This window comes from Thunnus maccoyii, chromosome 10 (genome assembly GCF_910596095.1).
Source record: "Thunnus maccoyii chromosome 10, fThuMac1.1, whole genome shotgun sequence".
Classification (NCBI taxonomy): Eukaryota; Metazoa; Chordata; class Actinopteri; order Scombriformes; family Scombridae; genus Thunnus; species Thunnus maccoyii.
In genome coordinates this window covers 10,190,129-10,208,714 of record NC_056542.1, presented here as the reverse complement: position 1 = coordinate 10,208,714, position 18,586 = coordinate 10,190,129, and the positions used below count along the sequence as shown (strand labels likewise).

The following is an 18,586-nucleotide window of genomic DNA, read 5'->3' as shown; positions in this document are numbered from 1 at the left end:
CTTTGTTACTCATTATAAAAAACTATTGGACTATAAAATGTACTGTGCATGCTTCAAGTGTTTGTTTTGCACATTGGATGTAAGAAAAATTCTCCAAAATACGTCTAAATCAGTTGATATTGAAAGTTGATGACAAAAACGTATTTGTAGCTGTTCAGGAGCCTTCGATCATATCACACGAGCTTCCTCTTTTCTTTGGATTTGTCCAGTTGTCCCTGGAGAGATGTTAACATTTTCACTTGATTGACCTTGTTACATTAAAGACGTTGGCTTTATGCTGGCTTAGAAGGGGAGAAGTGGTGGGGGGGGTCACATTAATCCTCCAAAAATAGATGGACAACCACAGCCGCATATAATACCTAAACTTAACACTGTTTTAAATAAAGTTGCCTACTTTTTGTCACGTGGAAATATAAGGTTCAATGGGACTATGGGTGCAGAAGCACACATAGAGTATTTGAACCAAAAAAACATGTGAATGCCAGAGACATAGATCTTGTCAAGGTGACCCCCCATCTTGTTGGCCCACTAAATGTATATGAACCCATTGACTCCAGTCGACATGGCTGGGGTGAGTGGGTCCATAAACATTCCTTAGGTGGGGGAGGGAAGATGGTGTCCTCCACACTATAGCAACACATACTTATTGTAAATGCGCACTTTAAATCACTTTTCTGTCACGTCACTCCATGTTCGGTAAAGCCGGGGAGAAAGGTGACACCAGGACTTCTCGCACCATGTTGACTTGAAACAACCTCTTCCAATCTCAACTGTTAAACGTATATGAGAAGTCTATAAAGGAAAAGCTGATATCACTGAAAGGGAAGATCAAGGGATTTTATAATATATTGTGTTTCTTTGTTAAGACTTTGGGAGAAAGAGCTTGGCATGGGATGTAATGATGATATATGGTCAAATATTTGTTACAGAGTTAATTTCCCATTTACTAACAATAAAATTAAAGAAGCTAATTTCAAATTCATTCATATATACAATATCACACCAGTCAGGATGCACAAGCTCTCTAAAGAAAATTGAATCAAGTTGAACTATACGTTTAAATTCATTCAGTAAAGGTAAATATACTTGCATGTGTCTTTATAGTTGGTTTTCCTCAGTTTAATATCAATCTAATGCACTAACGTAGGTGTTTGTTCCTGCGGTTTTTAAATGTAAATAACATGTATGTCTTTAGTAAGTACAGTATGTCTCTAGCTGTGTTTCGGTGCAGCCGCCTCCCTGCCTGTGACATCCCTGATATTCTTCTCCTGGTGTCACCTTCCACCCCCTCACCGGCTTTACCACATGTGGAGTGACATAACAGTTAACCAATTTAACATACAGTATGTGCGCTATATTTTTCTCCCAGGTTAAGAACTTATATGACCCCACTGACTCTAACTACAAGGATGAAGGATGTTACAGTCACCTTGACAAATTACATTTGAGTTGGATGCACAAACACAATTTTTGGAGGAATATTGTGACATTTTTTGAGTAAATTTTTTTAAATACAGCCAACAAAATATTTTTTATGCCATCACAGATGAGAAGTCCTTAAAGTTTTAAAAAAAAACCTCTCCAAAACAGCTACTAAATGGACTTTGTGGTGAGACCAGCTGCTGTTTCCAAGGTCGAGAATGAACTTTGAATCTCATCATTTTTTCTCTGTTGCATTTGATAAAATTTGAATAATCCATAAATTGAGCAGTCAGTCAAGTTGCAGTCTGGTAATTCATTAGAGAATAGATAAGATTAGACACAGTATCACCACGAGGTCCACTCAATGGCTTGTTGTGGAGCTTTTCTACTGTAATCTTCTTCAGAGTTGATGTTCTAATTTCATTTTTTTCTGAGCTCTTAAATGACTGTTTGTCCATGTTGGCTTGTAAATTGAGATTGAAAGAAGTTAAACCAACATAGACGAGAACTCCTTAAAGTGCTCAGACTCCATCTGCTGAGGAAGATCATGTGAACTGAAAGGTCCAGAACAGCTATAGAGTGGACCTTGTCGTGAGATTGTTTTTGTCAATAACTGTTTCCAAAATTGAAAAAATTCTGGCTCAAAACAATAGAACAGAACAGAACAGACTCCTGAGAGTGTACTTCCAATATTTATTACAATTTTACAAACAAAACCAATGTACAACAAACATGACAAATAGAAAAAATAGTGCAATTAAATATCAGATTAATATATTAGAACAGATATAAACACACACATGACATTTTTGGCTGATAAAATCTTTCAAATACATACACATACAATACTTTACATACATACAACATATATAATTATACATATGAGACATTTACCCTGAATCATAATCACGTTAATCAGATATTTGGGTTAAAATGGGAAGTAAACTTTTCCTGCAGTCCCTTATCTCACTGTTAATGGGAGCTCACAGGACATTAAATGCATCAATTAAACTGTAAAACAGAGCAACATCTTCATGGTAGGACCAAGCAAAAGTATTGGTTAACGGTTTCAAAACAATACGCGTCATATTTGACCGAGTTTTCACAGGCTGTACAAGTTAATGTAGAGGGTGACCCCAGCTGGTATAAACAGTAGTATCTCCCCTCTGTGCAGTGATGCGACACCGCCCTCTACCGGTGTTACAGTGTGAAGACACTCAGGTTTGCCACAGGTGGGAAACCAACAAGCAAATTTACTTTTTAGAGTATTTCAACTTTGTGCAACATCCATTACATTATTTCAGCGTCACTAGATTTCTCTGTTGAGAGCAGGTCGAAGCAAAAACAATGTAAAATGCTATTAAATGCACCAGTGTATTCAGGCTATATCAAAGACTCTTTCATAAATGTACTTTTAAGTAGATTTTGTAGCTTTAACCCAGTCTGTCTTAAAACAGCAGTCAGGTGTCCATATGAACACTGAGTCAGACATCATTCCTCCTGTTCATGCTGGTGATTGAGAAAAGCCAGTTTGCAGAGCAGTTTCAATGTAAGTGATCAGGGACAAAATCCACAGAGTATCTTATAAAGTTAAGTCTTTTTAGTGTAGAATATCCTCTTTGTGTTACTGTGCGTCCACCACAGCCCAACAAGGAAACATAGTCTAGAAGAAGGCTGTAGTCTTGGATGATACCAACTTGATTAGCCTTGATTCAGACTACTGAAGCCCCATAAAAGTTTGGATTTTGTACCGTCTCTCACATCGGAAATGCATGAGTGGATATCTTGAATGGCCAGTAAAACCTGTTTAAGTGTACTTACAGACACCTGACTATTGTTTTAAGACAGACTTGAAAACATGTGAACTTATCCTTTAGTGGCCTACTTGTAATTTTGCTTCTACTTGGTTAAAGGATTTATGTTCTCAAGACTGCTTTTTAAATTTTGACTCAACCCCTACAGCCAAGAACACTGACAGGTATTTATTTAAGGGAGAGACAGACATAAAATAGAAATTATGCTGTCAAAAGCTGAGCCTACCTGGCACCACCGTCCTCGGCCCTAAACCACATAACAAAACATTAGATTTTACTTAATTACTTTCTGAAGGGAAGCTGGGATTTATCAGTATTCCAGGTTTTCATTTCACAAAATAAAGACATTTTAAAATTTTTTATTCAAGAACATTTAGATCAACCATTGAATTCAGAAAAGCTTCCTTTCCCCCTAACAGGACATAACTTAACAGAACTTCTCATCAGATGTTCGAGTTCACATCATACATGTTTGGGATGTATCAAACTTTTGACCTACGATAATTTTTTTTTTTTTCTTGTGGCATTTTTTTACTGACTAGATCTCATTTCAATATACAGTGTTTCAAAACATTTGGTAAGCAATTCTTTTTATTAGTTCAACATTAACACACAAGGAGAAAAGGCAAAAATTCCTATTCTCCCTAGAATTTTAACAATATGCTTTAGCTGCCTTATAATGTTTAAAATTAGATTCAAAATCCAACGTGTTGGAAAATATCTATTACTCAGCAGTTTAAAAAAACAGCATTAGACAAACTAAAAATGCCACGTCTACAAGATATGGACGGTAATGGATATGGATGTGAGAACAAGTTTTGTTACATCAAGTGCAAGCCCAAAACAAATCTATAAATGACATTTGTAATATAAAACTTGGTAAAAAATACTTATTTAAAACTGTACAATCACCAAGTACACAGAGTGAGCACATCAACCGTTATTCATTTGGCTTCAGTGGCTTCGGCCTTTGGCTCCTGGGGAAAGAAAATAAGAAAGCAGCACGTTACAAGCATGGTTTGTCTTGGCAACATGACAGTACATTCTCTACTGTGACCACCATCATGCTGTGATTTCATCTTATTCAGTATGTTACAGGGTGCCAGCAAGTTTCATCAAGTCATGCACATCATTTAAAAACCATTTTAATACCACATGGAATTGAAAAAAGCTCATTAACTTTAAAAATATAACTCTCTTATAAATGATTTCAAATTGCTGACAAAGAGACAGGGCGACTGCATTTATGACAGAAGTGCATCAACAAACCATTTTATTTATTTTTATTAAATATTTATATGATAATAATAATCCAGCTCCACTTAAGGGCTTAAGTTTAGGTGGCATCATTTCAGGCATTTCCAGAGCAAATTATATAAACAAAAAGAAGAAAATTTATGTTGTGTAAGATTTACAGTGGATTTTATTCTTTCATCAACAAACAAACCTCAGCCTTGGTGTTTCCATTTTCTGCTGGCTTGGCCTTCTTTGCTTTGGGTGCCTTCTATAAAATAACATGACAATATATTACTAACAGATTAGAGCTTTCTAACCAGTATTACAATTACCACATGCTTCAGAATAATGAACAACATTTAGAGTACCAAAACATCACAACTGTATGTCAAAGGTTCCCTGGAACTGGTGCAAACTCAGTTTCCCTTCCGAGAACTGACGGCCATAAATAAGTTTCACACATGACATACAGAATTCAGAGGAATCAGTTAATAGTTATCAATTTCATACTTTTGCAGCAGCTTTTTTCTTAACTTCCACTGGTGCAGCTTTAGGTTTCTGTAAAACAAGAAGAGAGACATTTCAACTTATTTGCAACAGCAGATTACACAACAGAAGTGCACTGGCTATGGTGAAAAATAATGGCTGGTGACACTGAGCATGTTTCTAATTTTGTGACCATCTCTAAAAATCATCCTTCTGCTTTCATTGCATTCAAAACACTTAAAATAGGATGTTACTTCCCCTTATCACTAATAATAACTTTTTTAAAACGGGATTTTGATAAATTGGAGGGACACCAATCGAAATAGCAATACTGTGTTTCTGAGAAGCTTACCAAAGCCAGTCGTGGGGAAGTTCTTCTTTGCTGTAGAGATAAAAGGAAGAAAAACGTTAGTGAAACCTATCAGACTATACTTACAGTAAAAGCAGAATTAACTACAAATATCAGAAGCCCCAATCTATTGGAAAAGTAAAATGCAGTCTTAATTAATTTCTGAAAACCACCTATTTATAATATTCTTGCAATAAAAAAGCATCATAACAATATTAACAAACATGTTTACAAACCTCAGGTGGGACAGCTTGCTGGAAGACAAAGAACAACAAAAAAAAATATATCACATTTTGAGTTTGATTACCAGCATTATACATGTCAGCTGATAACAACAATCTTAAAAATCACACAATATCAAGATGTCAGTATTCCTGCAGCCGTAATCTTGTACACCCACATACACAAACACAGTTTAAAGACAAATTGAGAAACTTGCACATTCTGATCTTACTGAACATCACAAAAGAACTTCCCGCGCATATTTGAATTCAAATTTGGGCTGTCCTGTCACCATGACACCGCTTTGGCGCCCTGACAGCTTCCTTTGTTTTGTATCAGTGCGCGCCGACAGACAGCTGTTGGGAAACTGATAAGATTACTCCTTTACTAATCTGTTACTACCACTAATAACAATAACAATACTGATCATAAATGCAGCCAAACGCAATCATACAGAGGTTGCAAATAAATAAAAAATGTGTTTGATATTTAAGAAAAGCTGTTAATAGTTTTTATTATCTTTTTTTTAAAATGAATAATTGGTATTTTAAGAGACCAACACACGCTGCTACAGAATATGTAATCTCGACACAAAAAAAGAATCTTAATCCTACTGAATCAAAAATACTTATCATGCAGGCAAACAAAATTTCATTTCACATCGCTACATTTGCTGTTATGCAAATTCAAATGCACGATAACATCTTCAAACTGGCAGTTAGATATTTACAAAGGCCATTGTTGATTAAATGTATGACATGTTAATCCTGTTTTAAACTGTATGCATGAACAAGTTCGACTTTTCTTATTCAAAACAGAGTGGAGGAAAAAAAAAAGCCACATCCCCTCCCCCCACTCCTTCCTCAAATTGGCAGGTTGTGCTTGAACTTATTTTGATTGATAGATAACCGCTCGCCATTAGGTCATTTGCCCAATTTAAAAAATGCGTTCAAGGTGATAGCTACGCATTTAACTGCATGGGTCGAAAGTTTGTTGTTTAACCCGTCGTTTTTTTTTTCCCTCCAACCGACTGTCACAGAGATAACAGGCAAGACAGTGGTTTAATTTATCAACGGCTGCACTTGTGAGAGCTGTTGCGCAGGACGTGGAAATGTTGTTATGAACGTTATTCGTCTGGAAATATTTTTACGTTGTCAGCCAGAACATAAACCTAAATAATTTTCGACAAACGGGGAGGATGCCTGAACAGGTCCTCACTATCGGGTCCGCCATAGCTGTAAACGTTTGTTGGGGATGATGACGTTCCTCTGATGCAGAAATATCAAACGCAACCTACCGTTCACCTCAAGTTATCGACACGAACCTAATTCGCGGAGTTAAAATAAAGTAAAATAAAAATCTTACCTTCACTTTGCCCATGTTGTTGGCAGAAAATGCACAAAAATATGACCGTAAAAACGAGCTTTTTTCGGAGAGATCTCAGACTTCAGCCGACCAGACGCTGTGTAAAATGGCGAATGTATAATGCAAACGAATGTTTTTGTAGTTTATACGCTGAAATATAAGAACGAAACCGGTTTGAACCAGTTTAGTATTTCCAAGTCTGTCATTGGATGCAAATGCGTCACGTGTTTACAGGCACCGCCCACTTGTTAAAGAGGCAGGAGGCAGTCTGGAAAATACTGATCAGTGCCGCGAGGGGGCGTAGCGACCGTTTCTGAGGGATCAATCACTGGGTTGTGATCGAAGAAAAGATACTCAATTATACAGATATTAGGCACACTTTACTTTCACACTGTTAGCTGGATTAACCCAACTTTTTGTGCTGACAAATCTTGCATTGACAGAAAAAAAGCAAGTTGAATGAAGATTTCCTGGGCAGTGGTGGAGGAAATATGGCTAAATTTTATATCCACAAACATAAATTTTCTAAATCCTCAACTAGTTTGCTGCTTTCTTGTTGCTTTCTTTGCAGTAATTAAAACTTCCCTGCACTCCTTAAGCCATATGAAGAACCACAAAAATGCCTTACTGCTGTCTCGACACTCAGAAGTCACTTACGTAAACCTGTAATCTTTATTTATTTTATGTATTTACTTATATGATTCTATTCCTGTGTCTTGTATGTTGGTCTATGTCTTTTATGGTTTTGTCCAACTGTTTGTTTTGTGTGATGGTTTTCCTGTATTCGTGTGTTATTTGTGTGTGTTGTGTATTTCAATATTTGGCCAATGAAGTTGGGGGAAAAAATCACAATTTTTTTGCAACCAATTGCACTCAACACAAGTAAATATTTTAATGACAAAAAAGAAAGAAATACAGCTGTTGGAGATGTATTCAAGTCCTTTACTTAAGTAAAACCTACTACACTGATTGAACTCAAAACTGTACGTAAGTACAGTCGAGTACAGTAGAGTACATTTTAAAAACTTAGTTACCTTCCACCACAGATTATTTGATGTTTATAACTGATGCATAAAATAATAAGCAGAATTTTACTATTGTAATTGACCCAGAAAGGGCTAATTTACTTTACATACAGTTGAGTAGTTTAATCTAAAACAATGCATTATATGTAAGAGGGTGATCATATGTTTTGCATGTAAAATATTAATTTGTAAAGTACAGATCTAAGATAAATGTTATCAGGTAAAAAGTAGAATATTTCCCTCTGAAATGTATCGGAGCGGAAGATTAAGTAGCATAGTACTATAGTAAATATACAAACATGCCACCACTGTTCATAGAAGACTTTCAAAGTCCTAATTCTTGTCTTTGAGATCTTATACTAGTCAGTGAATGAAGGAGAAAAATTGGCTTACATAGAGATAAAATTGAGGATTTTTATAGGATGTGGGCAGATTTGTTTATACAATTAATAATTTAATGACAGACCTGGTGGTGAAGATGCTTATGATCTGGGTTCTTACTTATCTTTTCACTCCAAGTTTGTCTGCCACTGGTATTACAACAAGAGTACTATTCAGAATAGGGATAGAGAAGAGGATGTTGACAAGAATGTACAAAACTCATTGTTTACTTTGATTGTGCTTCTAAGATGTACATTTAAAAAAATATACTGTACATATTTTTTGATTTCTTATTATTATTATTCCAGATCTTATTTATTTTTCCCTCTGTAATTACTTATTTATATTTAATGTTATGCTTGCTACGTTTTTAACTGACAAAGTTGTATTACTGGGGAAAGAAAGAATGTTTTTTTGTGCATGTTTAGAAGTGTTCTGTTTTTTCCAAATGAACAAAAACCTATAAACACAGCGTTGGAAAAAATATTAGTGTTTCTTTGCTTGTGCTATTTTACTTACTGGGAGGGATAATTTGTCAGTCTTTGTATGCATGTAATTTGCTATACACCAGGATCATGGACCTTGCAAAAATTATATTTTGCTGCAGCACAAATTAAGATATTAGATACTGATATATTAAAAGCTAGATTGACACAAGAACACTTGGGGCGACTGTTCAAAACCAGCTGTAACTTTGGCATGTGGCGTAAGTACAAAGGAGTGAAACATACATCATTTAATGACATCTGACATAGTTTATTCTGTTTCAAAAAGCTGGTCAAAATCTAGTTATGTCATCAACATCACACTCAACAACTGGCACTTTCTTTAGGCCTCAACAAAAATGCAAAACTGTATTGATTTAATCTGGAGAACTGCGTTGGAAACATTTCCAAAACACAGGATCCCTGGCTTTCACTCATAGAATTTGAGCTTCCGATCAATGGCATGCATTTGACAGACAATTTACACAATTATTTAACTACATCTTGACCAGACATTTCCATGTGTTAGACTTTTTTTTAAAATCTACAATCATAAATATCACAATTATTCTACAGCCCCATAGGGGTAAAATTTCCCTCTCGTCTTGTACACATCAGTAACAAAGTGAAACCCTTCCCAGTTACTCACTCACTCTTCCCTTTTTCACAGAAGCCCTTTTGGGAAGAGGAAAGGAGAGGTTTCATCCCCACTTCAACATAGGGTTTGTTCTTTAGAGCCTTCCTAGGCCAAGATGGCTGAGCTGCATAAGTCATTAAAGAAAGAGTCTCTCTTGTGCTTTAGTGCGTCTAGGAATTCCTGAACTCGTTCTTCCCGGCAGGCAGTATAGTGCAGCAGTGCCTCCTGTCTTCTCTGGGTGTCGACAGGCTTTCCATTCCCATGATGCTGCAGGTGTTCTTCTACGCGGGCACGATCCGCCTCTAGCTGCTGTAGGGCCTGATGCTCTCGATGGAGGTCTCTTGCTTTCTGAAATACACACATTAAATTCTAATTAGTCATGTATAAGTGGGAATTGTTTCAATAAGCAATTACTAAAAAAGATTCCCCTTTTTTATGACAATAATGCAATTCTTTGGGACTCACAGTGCTCTCTACATGTTATGCAAACTACTTTATAAAAAGGAGTATTGCTAAATTGGCCTGGCAGGAAAACTTATCTTTTTACCAAGTGTGCTGGAGTGAAAGAAGTGAGGCAATAAGGGAACAGCCTTTGCAGCATTGCAACAACACATGCAATAATTGTTTTAAATGTTTAGAGACAGAATACCAACCAATATTGGGATTTACAGCAGTTGGACAAAATAATGGCAACATTTTACAATCTATCATCATTGTGGAAGATACCCATTTGGTAAAACTGGCAATTATTTGGTTTTGATGATTTGATGATTCAGTCATTTTTGAGGCCATCGTTTGATACTCTGTGGAATATGTTTCCAGGATTTTGATGTTTCTCTCCTTGCCGCATTATGTCACAGTGTTTGCAGCTGATGAACCAGCAATTGTTTTGGCCGTTAGTGAGATGCCAAAGTAACACATTGACCCTCACCTTCACTGACTGAAAACACAGGTATTAGGATATATGCTTTATAAAATACAGTCTCAAAAACAAGAATTGAGTTAAATTGTTATATTTGGCAAATAACAATCATTATGACCCTCTCCCAATCTATATTTATTGCAAAGCCACTTTGTTCTGAGGTGTTCTTGTTATTTTGCTAAGCCCCTTGTATACTTTTTCCAATACACACTCCCATATTGGTAGCAACACACACATGGTGTCTCAATAAAAGGGCTTACCTGAATGGATTTGTGATTTAACTGATATTGGAGAATGGCTTCACATAAGTTCCAGAAAGAGTACTCTGGCCACAGGACTGATTGAAACACTAGACATGAGTGAGAAGTCTGTAGGATGGAGGATAAAAGAAAATCAATGCAAGTCACAGAGAAGCAGCTGTAAAGTGTTTGACAGTATGATGCTTTGAAGGGTATACTATGCAGGATTTTCCTAAAAAACAACATATAGACTCATACAAAAGTAACCCCTCTCAATCATCACTTCTGACCCACTAGAAGTGTGTGGTGGTGTATTTATCTGCCCTCTGCCTGTATTTTCTTATTATTTTGCTGTGTTTGGGATGTTTCTGGGCGTCAACCTTTGGGCAGTGGGTGTGTAGCCCCCAGCCAATAACAGCGCACATCGTGTGAGGTTGGGACTCATAGCGTAGCGACCAGGTTACATCGCTGTCTCAGTCTTTCTTCTCATCTCCGCTCTGCTCTCTGTCTCTGTGTCATGGATGTATAAAGAGCTGCAGGTCTGTGTGTCTGCTTGACTGAGGGTGGGGCTGAGCTACACACACGCAGAGCAGAGAGGCCACAGCTCTGCATTCACCCAAAATAAAGCAATACTGCACCTTATCGCAGGGGTGTGCAGGGGTGTGGGCGCGTCTATTTGTGCTTTAGAACGTAACTGCTGTGAAATAAACAGAAAATAACGTTTTATTTATCTGATTCACAGCTTTGTTTTCGCCAGTGCTGCTCACTCTGTTCATTCACTCTCTAGCTCGCTCAACCACCGCTGCTCTCTCTCTCTCTCTCTCTCTCTAGCTTGCTCATTGACCTGGGGAGGAGGGGCCAACTTTGAATGCTGTGTTTACAAACACCAACTGACAAATCCTGCATAGTATACCTTTAAGTGTCCAAATTATTTAAAAGAATTCTTCATTTGGTTAATACTGTCTATCATAGGCCACACCCCCTAATCTGGTGGATAATACAGTGTTGTTACAAGCATAAAAGCAATCAAGAAAAATCTTAAGTGAAAACAATAGTCTGTCTTTCCTAGAAAAGATCCTAACATGTTCAGATATTAACAGAGAGAAATTTGAAATCCAACAAAAATCATATATACTTTGAGCAACATAACGTGAAACACAAGTCTAGCTGCCAGGGTTACAGCTACTGTGCCAGAAAAAAAATAGTTGTTACTCCTAATTAGCAATGATCCTAAAAATACTCAAAACACCTGTCTCCAAATCTTACCTTGCTGTCTCTAAAGTGTAAGTGAGATCTCTCAAGGAGCCTATTAATGAAAACAACTCATCTTTAATTGCTGTCATTTTTCAATGTAGTCATTCTCATCCTCACCTGCCAAAGCAGGAAGTCGCTGAGTCGCACCTCTCCAGAGGTACGGATGAGCAGGTCAGGGTTGGGAGAATTATTGCTGTACAGACACTCACTCAGCAACGCTTCTGAAACATCACTTTGCACGACAGACACACAAACAGCTTGTTAAGGCGATGACTCTCCAGGTTTTCCTTTTATATGCTATGTTGCATTATGTTTCTGGAATATAGATGAGATTAACTCAGTTGTCTTTGCCATTGTTTACCTTGCATTGATCAGGCCCTGCTCCACTCCCCAAGCCATTTCCCTGACTGCATTGGTGATTTCATATCTTGACGTGTAGGCAAAACACACATTAAGGAAACATCTGCAAAACAAGCATATGATTATCTGTAGTCTTTTATAATGTATAACATAAAATCAGTTTCACATGGGTAGTACGGTGGCAAAGTTCTGTCACAGGGTCATAGATAAAATCTAATAAAATGCATACTTATTGTGAGCTCTGGTTGAGAACACAGCTTTGGCAATCAGCTGCTGAAGGTCTTGTGGCAGCATATTCAAATCCCCCAACACTCGGATACACACACCATGCTTCTCCAGATTGTCCCTACATAAAGACAGAGACAAGAGAGGTGTTGGGAGGAGAAGAAAAAACAAGAAAAGCATGAAGAAGAACAGGGAGAACGAGAAGACTGCTCCATTCATAGAAGGCTGTTGAAACGTGTCTGTCTGCATTTCCCACCCAGAGACACACATGGTGTCTACACTTAGAAATTTCTGCCATGTAGTCAGTGAGCTCAGTTTCCCTGGCGTACTCTGCAGTCCAGTGTCGTGCATAAAGGTGATTTGTCGAATGTTGGTGTTGAACGCAATAACACTGACTACCCTCCTATATAAACTATCATCTTGGTGGCAGCAGCTTTGTAGTTATACTTTGATTTGAAAAAGAACTTATTTTAATTCTAATTATAACTATGCTAATTACCGATCTGTTAACTCCACCTTGAGTGTTTTGTCAGAGTGATTGTTATATGGGGTCCTTAGCTCTTCCTCATGCCTCTGTGTGCCGTTTTTTTCCTGCCTCTTTCCTGGGAAATGACCATGGAGGCTGCACTGCAAATTCAGGAGGCTTATCTCTGCCTGGTTACAGCAGTTATAGTCAAATCAAGTGCACCAGAGCAGCTGCCCCACAACTAAACTGATATAACAGCTACATGAGTCGAATGTTTTACCTGCAAGACTTGTGTTTTAATGCTGTTGTTCATCATTTGTGATGTGAAAACATCAGAGAAATAAAAAGCTTCTGTCCTGGCATTAGTTCAGTTATAAAATCCAAATGCACCGCGGAGCATCTCTCTTGCCGGCTCTCTTGAACGGCAGAGAGGAGACGGTACAGACGCTGGTACGTGCCGGTTTAAACAGGAGTTTAGCCGACTTTATTTAACACCAGAGCTGAGAGCTCGGAGCAGGAAATATAGTCGCTTTGTGTCGCACTGCTGTCCTTCGCTTCCATCATCTCGCGCCAATTCATTTTGAAAGAGCAATGACCAATGAGGAAACTTCAACACGGCTGGCTGAACAATGGTTTAACTTCTTCACTCACTCACTCACTCAGTCACTCATGGACAACCATGGTTATAAGGCTGATCCATGGCTGGTAAAGCCAAAAATATTATTGGTATCAGGACTAATTAAGATTAAGCCCAATATGACGCCACATTTTCTACAGCATTATTGTTGTAGGAATTTGAATGATGACATCTGCAACGTGTTTAGTGACAAATCAGGACACAAACCAATTACAGATTGTAAAAAACATTACACAGCATCTGTAACATCACCAAAAAGTTTCTACACAACAGTTCTGAAGCTCGGACTTTAGGTTTTCTTCTTCCTGTCGCTGTGGCAGTTGAGCCAGAAGATTGAATGCTGGGCAACGAAGGGGAGCCAGAGTGGAAATGAGGTGGGGTGAGCAAGTAGCAAGCACCACAGCTGAGTGAGACAGCGTAGTCCTTAGCTTAGCTAAAAACTAACTTTGACAAAGGGTGAATTTCTCAAAAATGTGTCATTTGCAAAATATTTGTCAATATGGGAAAAAATTGAGACAAAACTAATGGCCATTTGTGGAACTGCAGTTTAACACACCCCCACATTAGCTTCAACAACATTCAATATAGTTGTCAACTGGTTAAAAAAAATGTTTTGTTTTTTTTGTCTAGATGACATTTACATTTGCACTAAGGACCACATTTAAAGTATAAGTAGAGGTGAAATCCATTGGTGTAAACTTGATATTCTGGGGGTATTGCAGTGAAAAAAGTCAGTATTAGCCAAAATAGCAATAGAGACAATAGACTATTGGCAAATATATTGTGCAACCCTAGTTATTAATCAGATTTTCTTCCCCTTGGTCATTCTGGCAGCACTCTACAGTATATCTTACTCAATGGCAAATGCAGGTGTTGTTGTGTCAGAGTTGCCAACTTCTGTCATGTCTGATTACACCAAAATATCCTGTGGATGTTTGGAAAAGCATCTATGAACAGTATTGACTTCAAAACATCAACAGAGAGCTGAGATGACCTTTGAGGAGAGCAAATATGCCTAGAAAAAAAAACAGCTCTGTCCCAACTGGTTGGCACCACTCAAAGAGTTTTTGTTACTTTTGGCTACTCACTACCCATCTGAAGCCTGATTTGATTTTGCAAAGACAGAAACTGAAACATGTAAGTTTCAGTCTTATACCTAACTTTAACTCCACCGCATTTAGTCCCTGTCTACATTTCTTTAAGGAAGCTGTGAATCACATGATGTATAAAATGTGATTTGTTCCACAACAAACCGCAAAGGGAAAAAGCTATTTTAAATCTTTAGAATCATTAATACAAAACTCACCGTTCCTCCAACAGCCTCTCAAATTTCTGCTTGGCCAGTTCCATCAGCCCATCCACCTCATCTTTAGTGCGCTTGAAGTTCTCAATGCTGAAAGCGTACACTGTAACCTCTGGGATGTTCAAGTGCTTGCACCAGCGTAGTGTCTGGAGGGGGCAAGGGGTTACACATTAATTAGCAACTAGTTCATTTTTTCCCCCCAGATGACATGTGTTTGAGAAGACAAGTTTTAAACCTAATGCAGCCTCACCTCTGCCAGCTTGTTAAAGCCCTGCATGTGCCCTTCCTGACGCTCCATGTTTTTCTTACGTGCGAAGCGGCGGTTACCATCCATGATGAAGGCCACATGTTTCGGCATGGGTCCTGCCTGGGAAACACAATGCAGATCAGGGGAGTCAAGAGAGAGCTGGGGTATACTGACTGATTAACTTGTAAAGTTAATCATGCTGAAATTACTTGATTAAAAGTAATTGGCAACAATTGTGATCAATTAGTTGACAAAAATCCCAAACATCCGTTAGTCTACCCAAACATCCATTAGTCTAAAGTCATTCGTAGTTCTTAGATTTCCTCATCCTTCTGTAACTGAAAACTGAATATCTTTGTTGCAAGTGGTTTGATTCTTGGAAATTTTGGCTTGACAAAACTATTTTAACTCGAGCTCCAGTTACTAGCATTTTCCAGGGCTTTCAACAACATCTCAAGAACGGATGACGTTAGGAGCAAACAGTCCATCCACCGATTCTCACCATATGAATGAAGAAAGAGTTTTAATCAATCCCCCAAGTTGTGACTGTATTTTCTGTCCAGGTAGCTGGACATGACATGACAAAAAATGTAAATGTGATATTATATGAAAAAATATAAAATAATTTAATGTAACATTACTACGACAAATATAACCAATTTCTTTTTTATTGTTCCATGTACAAATTGAGAACAGATGTAAGCCTGCAGTGTTTACTTTCTACATTCTTGCATTGACTCTTTGCACTGTTTTGTCATGTTTTACACTAGTCTGCCTTGTGTTTGCATACTTGTTATGCACCTTATGTCATCTTTTTGTTCTCTTTTCTTTATGTTGTCCACCTTGTTTGCACTACTCAATGTTAAACGTAGCACCACTGGCCCCAGAGAAATTGCATCCCTACTGTGTGCTTGTATATGAATGGGCTGACAACACATTTCTCTTGAGTCTTGAGTTATTTTGAGTTCTTGAAATATTTCTGGCTCCTATGTTTGGAAGCCCGACTTGAGAAATCGGTTTAACACATTTTTTTCTTTTATTGTGCAACAGTCTGAATATTTCTTCATCCAGATTCTGGAAACACCTCCAGAACAGTGGTAAGTGTTGTTAAACGACCCTCTGGATGTTTCAGGGTAATTATTTTTCAGAAAAATGTAGGCTTAGCTGTGTGACACAAATGTAACTACAATAGACGAGAAGCACAAGCTGGGGCTAGACAAGGAGGTACATTAGAATATACAAATTTAGACTTACCTTTAGGATATTGGCTGAAATCTTTTCCAGCAAGTTTAATTCACCTTCCTTTATCCACGACATTTTCAGGCTTTAACGGTCTGGAAACAGTTGATGAAAATGTTTCTTGAATGGTTTTTTGAATGTCAACCTCTCAACTCTAAGACTACACTTGACAGAAGAAAATATAAACTCACAGTTTAAACGACAACAAAGTTACATGAATGCCTCATTAATGTGTCATATTAGAAATATATAATTTTACATGGAGCCGGCGTTGGATTTCTCCGTTAACTGCCAGCCTGGCTGCTCACGAGACATGCAATGAACTAACGTTAACTGCTATGAGGCTAAAAAAAAAAGCACAAACCTAGAAACAAAACGTCTACAAAACAACTAGTCTTAACGGCAACTGTATTATTCATTCAAACTATTGAACCACACGCTGTCCTGTACACAAAATGACTAGCATTTTATCACATTTCACAAACCTTCCAACTCACTGATTTTTACGATGACGACCTCTTCCGCGTTGGAGTAAAGTGACGTCAGCCGCACAGTGACGACTTCCTGTCAGAGGTAAGTAGATTTGCAAAGCATGTGGATGGACGAAATGGCCGTTCTGGTGTTATTATTAGATATTATCAGATTTGAATTAGACATAAAAACCTGCAGTAATCGCTTAAACAAAAGTCATAAAAACTGTGTTTTTATTTAAAAAATGTATTAATGTAACTGTTAATTTATTTAACAGAGACAATACAGATAAACAATGTTAGTCTATATAGTGACAAGCAGTAATATTTGAGACCCAAGTGGTGGAAGACGTATAAAGATCCTATAAGTAGAAATACCACAGCACAAAAACACCCTATTATACGTACAAGTATTTAAAAGTATTTAAATCTGACTGACATAGAAGTGCAGTAGTTCAAAGTATTACCAGCAAAATGTACTTAAAGTATAAAAAATAAAAGTATAAAATGGTCCTGTGAGTGTTATATTATTAGATTATTATGCATTATACAGTATAATTGCATTATTATTATTATTATTATTATTATTATTATTATTATTATTATTATTATTACTGATGCTGTTGAAAGTCTTCCATGTCTGCAATGACCCCTGTTGAGCTCTGAGAGGAGCAACAGACTCACCTCTTGTGTCTGGAGTCAACTAGACACAGGTGAACTCAATCTGCCCTGAGTCTGAACTCCCATAAGGAGGAGAAACCATTGTTCTGTTTAGCTCTGCCACCAACCAGACTTGTCTCCCCTTACTTATTGATTGATTGATTGACTTTATTGTACACCTGAGTGGAAATTTGTCTTTTGCGCTCTCCCAGAGAACAGCAAAATTACATTCAATACACATAGCACAACACACCATTAAAAACATATCGAATATACAACATACAATAATACAGATTGGCAGGTGGCAGCAGATAGGTTGTATAAATAATACCAGAGAGTAAATATTATAAAATAAGAAGTGTTCCCTGATGCAGTCATTCTGTATTAAATGCCTGTGTGGCATGGGGAATAAAAGACATCTTGTAAATGTTCCTGCTGGCCCTTGGGACCCTGAATCGTCAGCCAGACGGGAACAGCTCAAACTCTGAGTGTGGTGGGTGTGAGGTATCTGCAGTTATATGTTTAGCCTTTCTGTGTACAGCACTGTCAAATATATTGCAAAGTTTTTTTTGTGACTTACTAATCACCTTCCCTGCAATGTTAACAATTTTGGAGAGCCTGTTTTTGCTCTTTACACTCAAGTTGCTGTACCAAGCTGTTATGTTAAATGATAGAATGTTTTCAACTATTCAAGTCATTTCAAGTATGTGTTGGCTAATGCCAGAGCTCCTCAGCTTCCTGATTAAAAACAATCGCTGATTACCTCTTAAAAATGCTCTCTTGAGTTCTCATTAAAAACTAGGGTCTGATCAATGATTGTGCCTAAAATGTACCATGTTGTGCTTGTAAAATGCATCTAAAAGTGAGTAATAATGTATTGCTTAAACTTTAGAATGTATTGAGCTATTCTGTAATGCTTATTAGTTTGATAATTGCATATGCTTGTTTAGTTCCATTTATGGCCAATTCCAGTGTTTAACTGATGTATTCTGTGTGTTTGAATATTAGTTTAACTCTGTTTTATGCCAAATGAGAATTTGAGTTAATAATTTTTGTAAGATGAGTAAATACATGGAACTGTCCTCTAATGCCATATGTATTTCTCTGTTTGTGTAATTTATACAGGCTCACCACTTGATGAA

General features: G+C 37.4%; 1 protein-coding gene across 5 annotated transcripts; it reads right to left on the bottom strand.

The window, feature by feature from the left end:
- Positions 1 to 3,579: 3,579 nt before the first annotated feature.
- Positions 3,580 to 16,894, bottom strand: dhdds (dehydrodolichyl diphosphate synthase). 5 transcript variants are annotated; one of them, XM_042424198.1, is made up of 14 exons: positions 16,812 to 16,894; positions 16,330 to 16,409; positions 15,079 to 15,195; positions 14,832 to 14,974; positions 12,427 to 12,543; positions 12,199 to 12,300; positions 11,955 to 12,069; positions 10,605 to 10,712; positions 6,895 to 9,770; positions 5,544 to 5,561; positions 5,311 to 5,340; positions 4,983 to 5,030; positions 4,684 to 4,740; positions 3,580 to 4,213 (listed from the first exon to the last, which is right to left on the bottom strand). In XM_042424198.1, the coding sequence occupies exons 2-9, from the start codon at positions 16,390 to 16,392 to the stop codon at positions 9,528 to 9,530; spliced, it is 1,008 nt and encodes a 335-aa protein (XP_042280132.1). In that variant the 5' UTR covers positions 16,393 to 16,409; positions 16,812 to 16,894; the 3' UTR covers positions 3,580 to 4,213; positions 4,684 to 4,740; positions 4,983 to 5,030; positions 5,311 to 5,340; positions 5,544 to 5,561; positions 6,895 to 9,527. The 5 variants fall into 5 exon arrangements, with proteins under 5 accessions (XP_042280132.1, XP_042280134.1, XP_042280133.1 ...); XM_042424200.1 differs by having other exon boundaries at positions 16,800 to 16,880; XM_042424199.1 differs by lacking the exon at positions 16,812 to 16,894 and adding an exon at positions 16,574 to 16,786.
- Between the last annotated feature and the right edge of the window lie 1,692 nt (positions 16,895 to 18,586).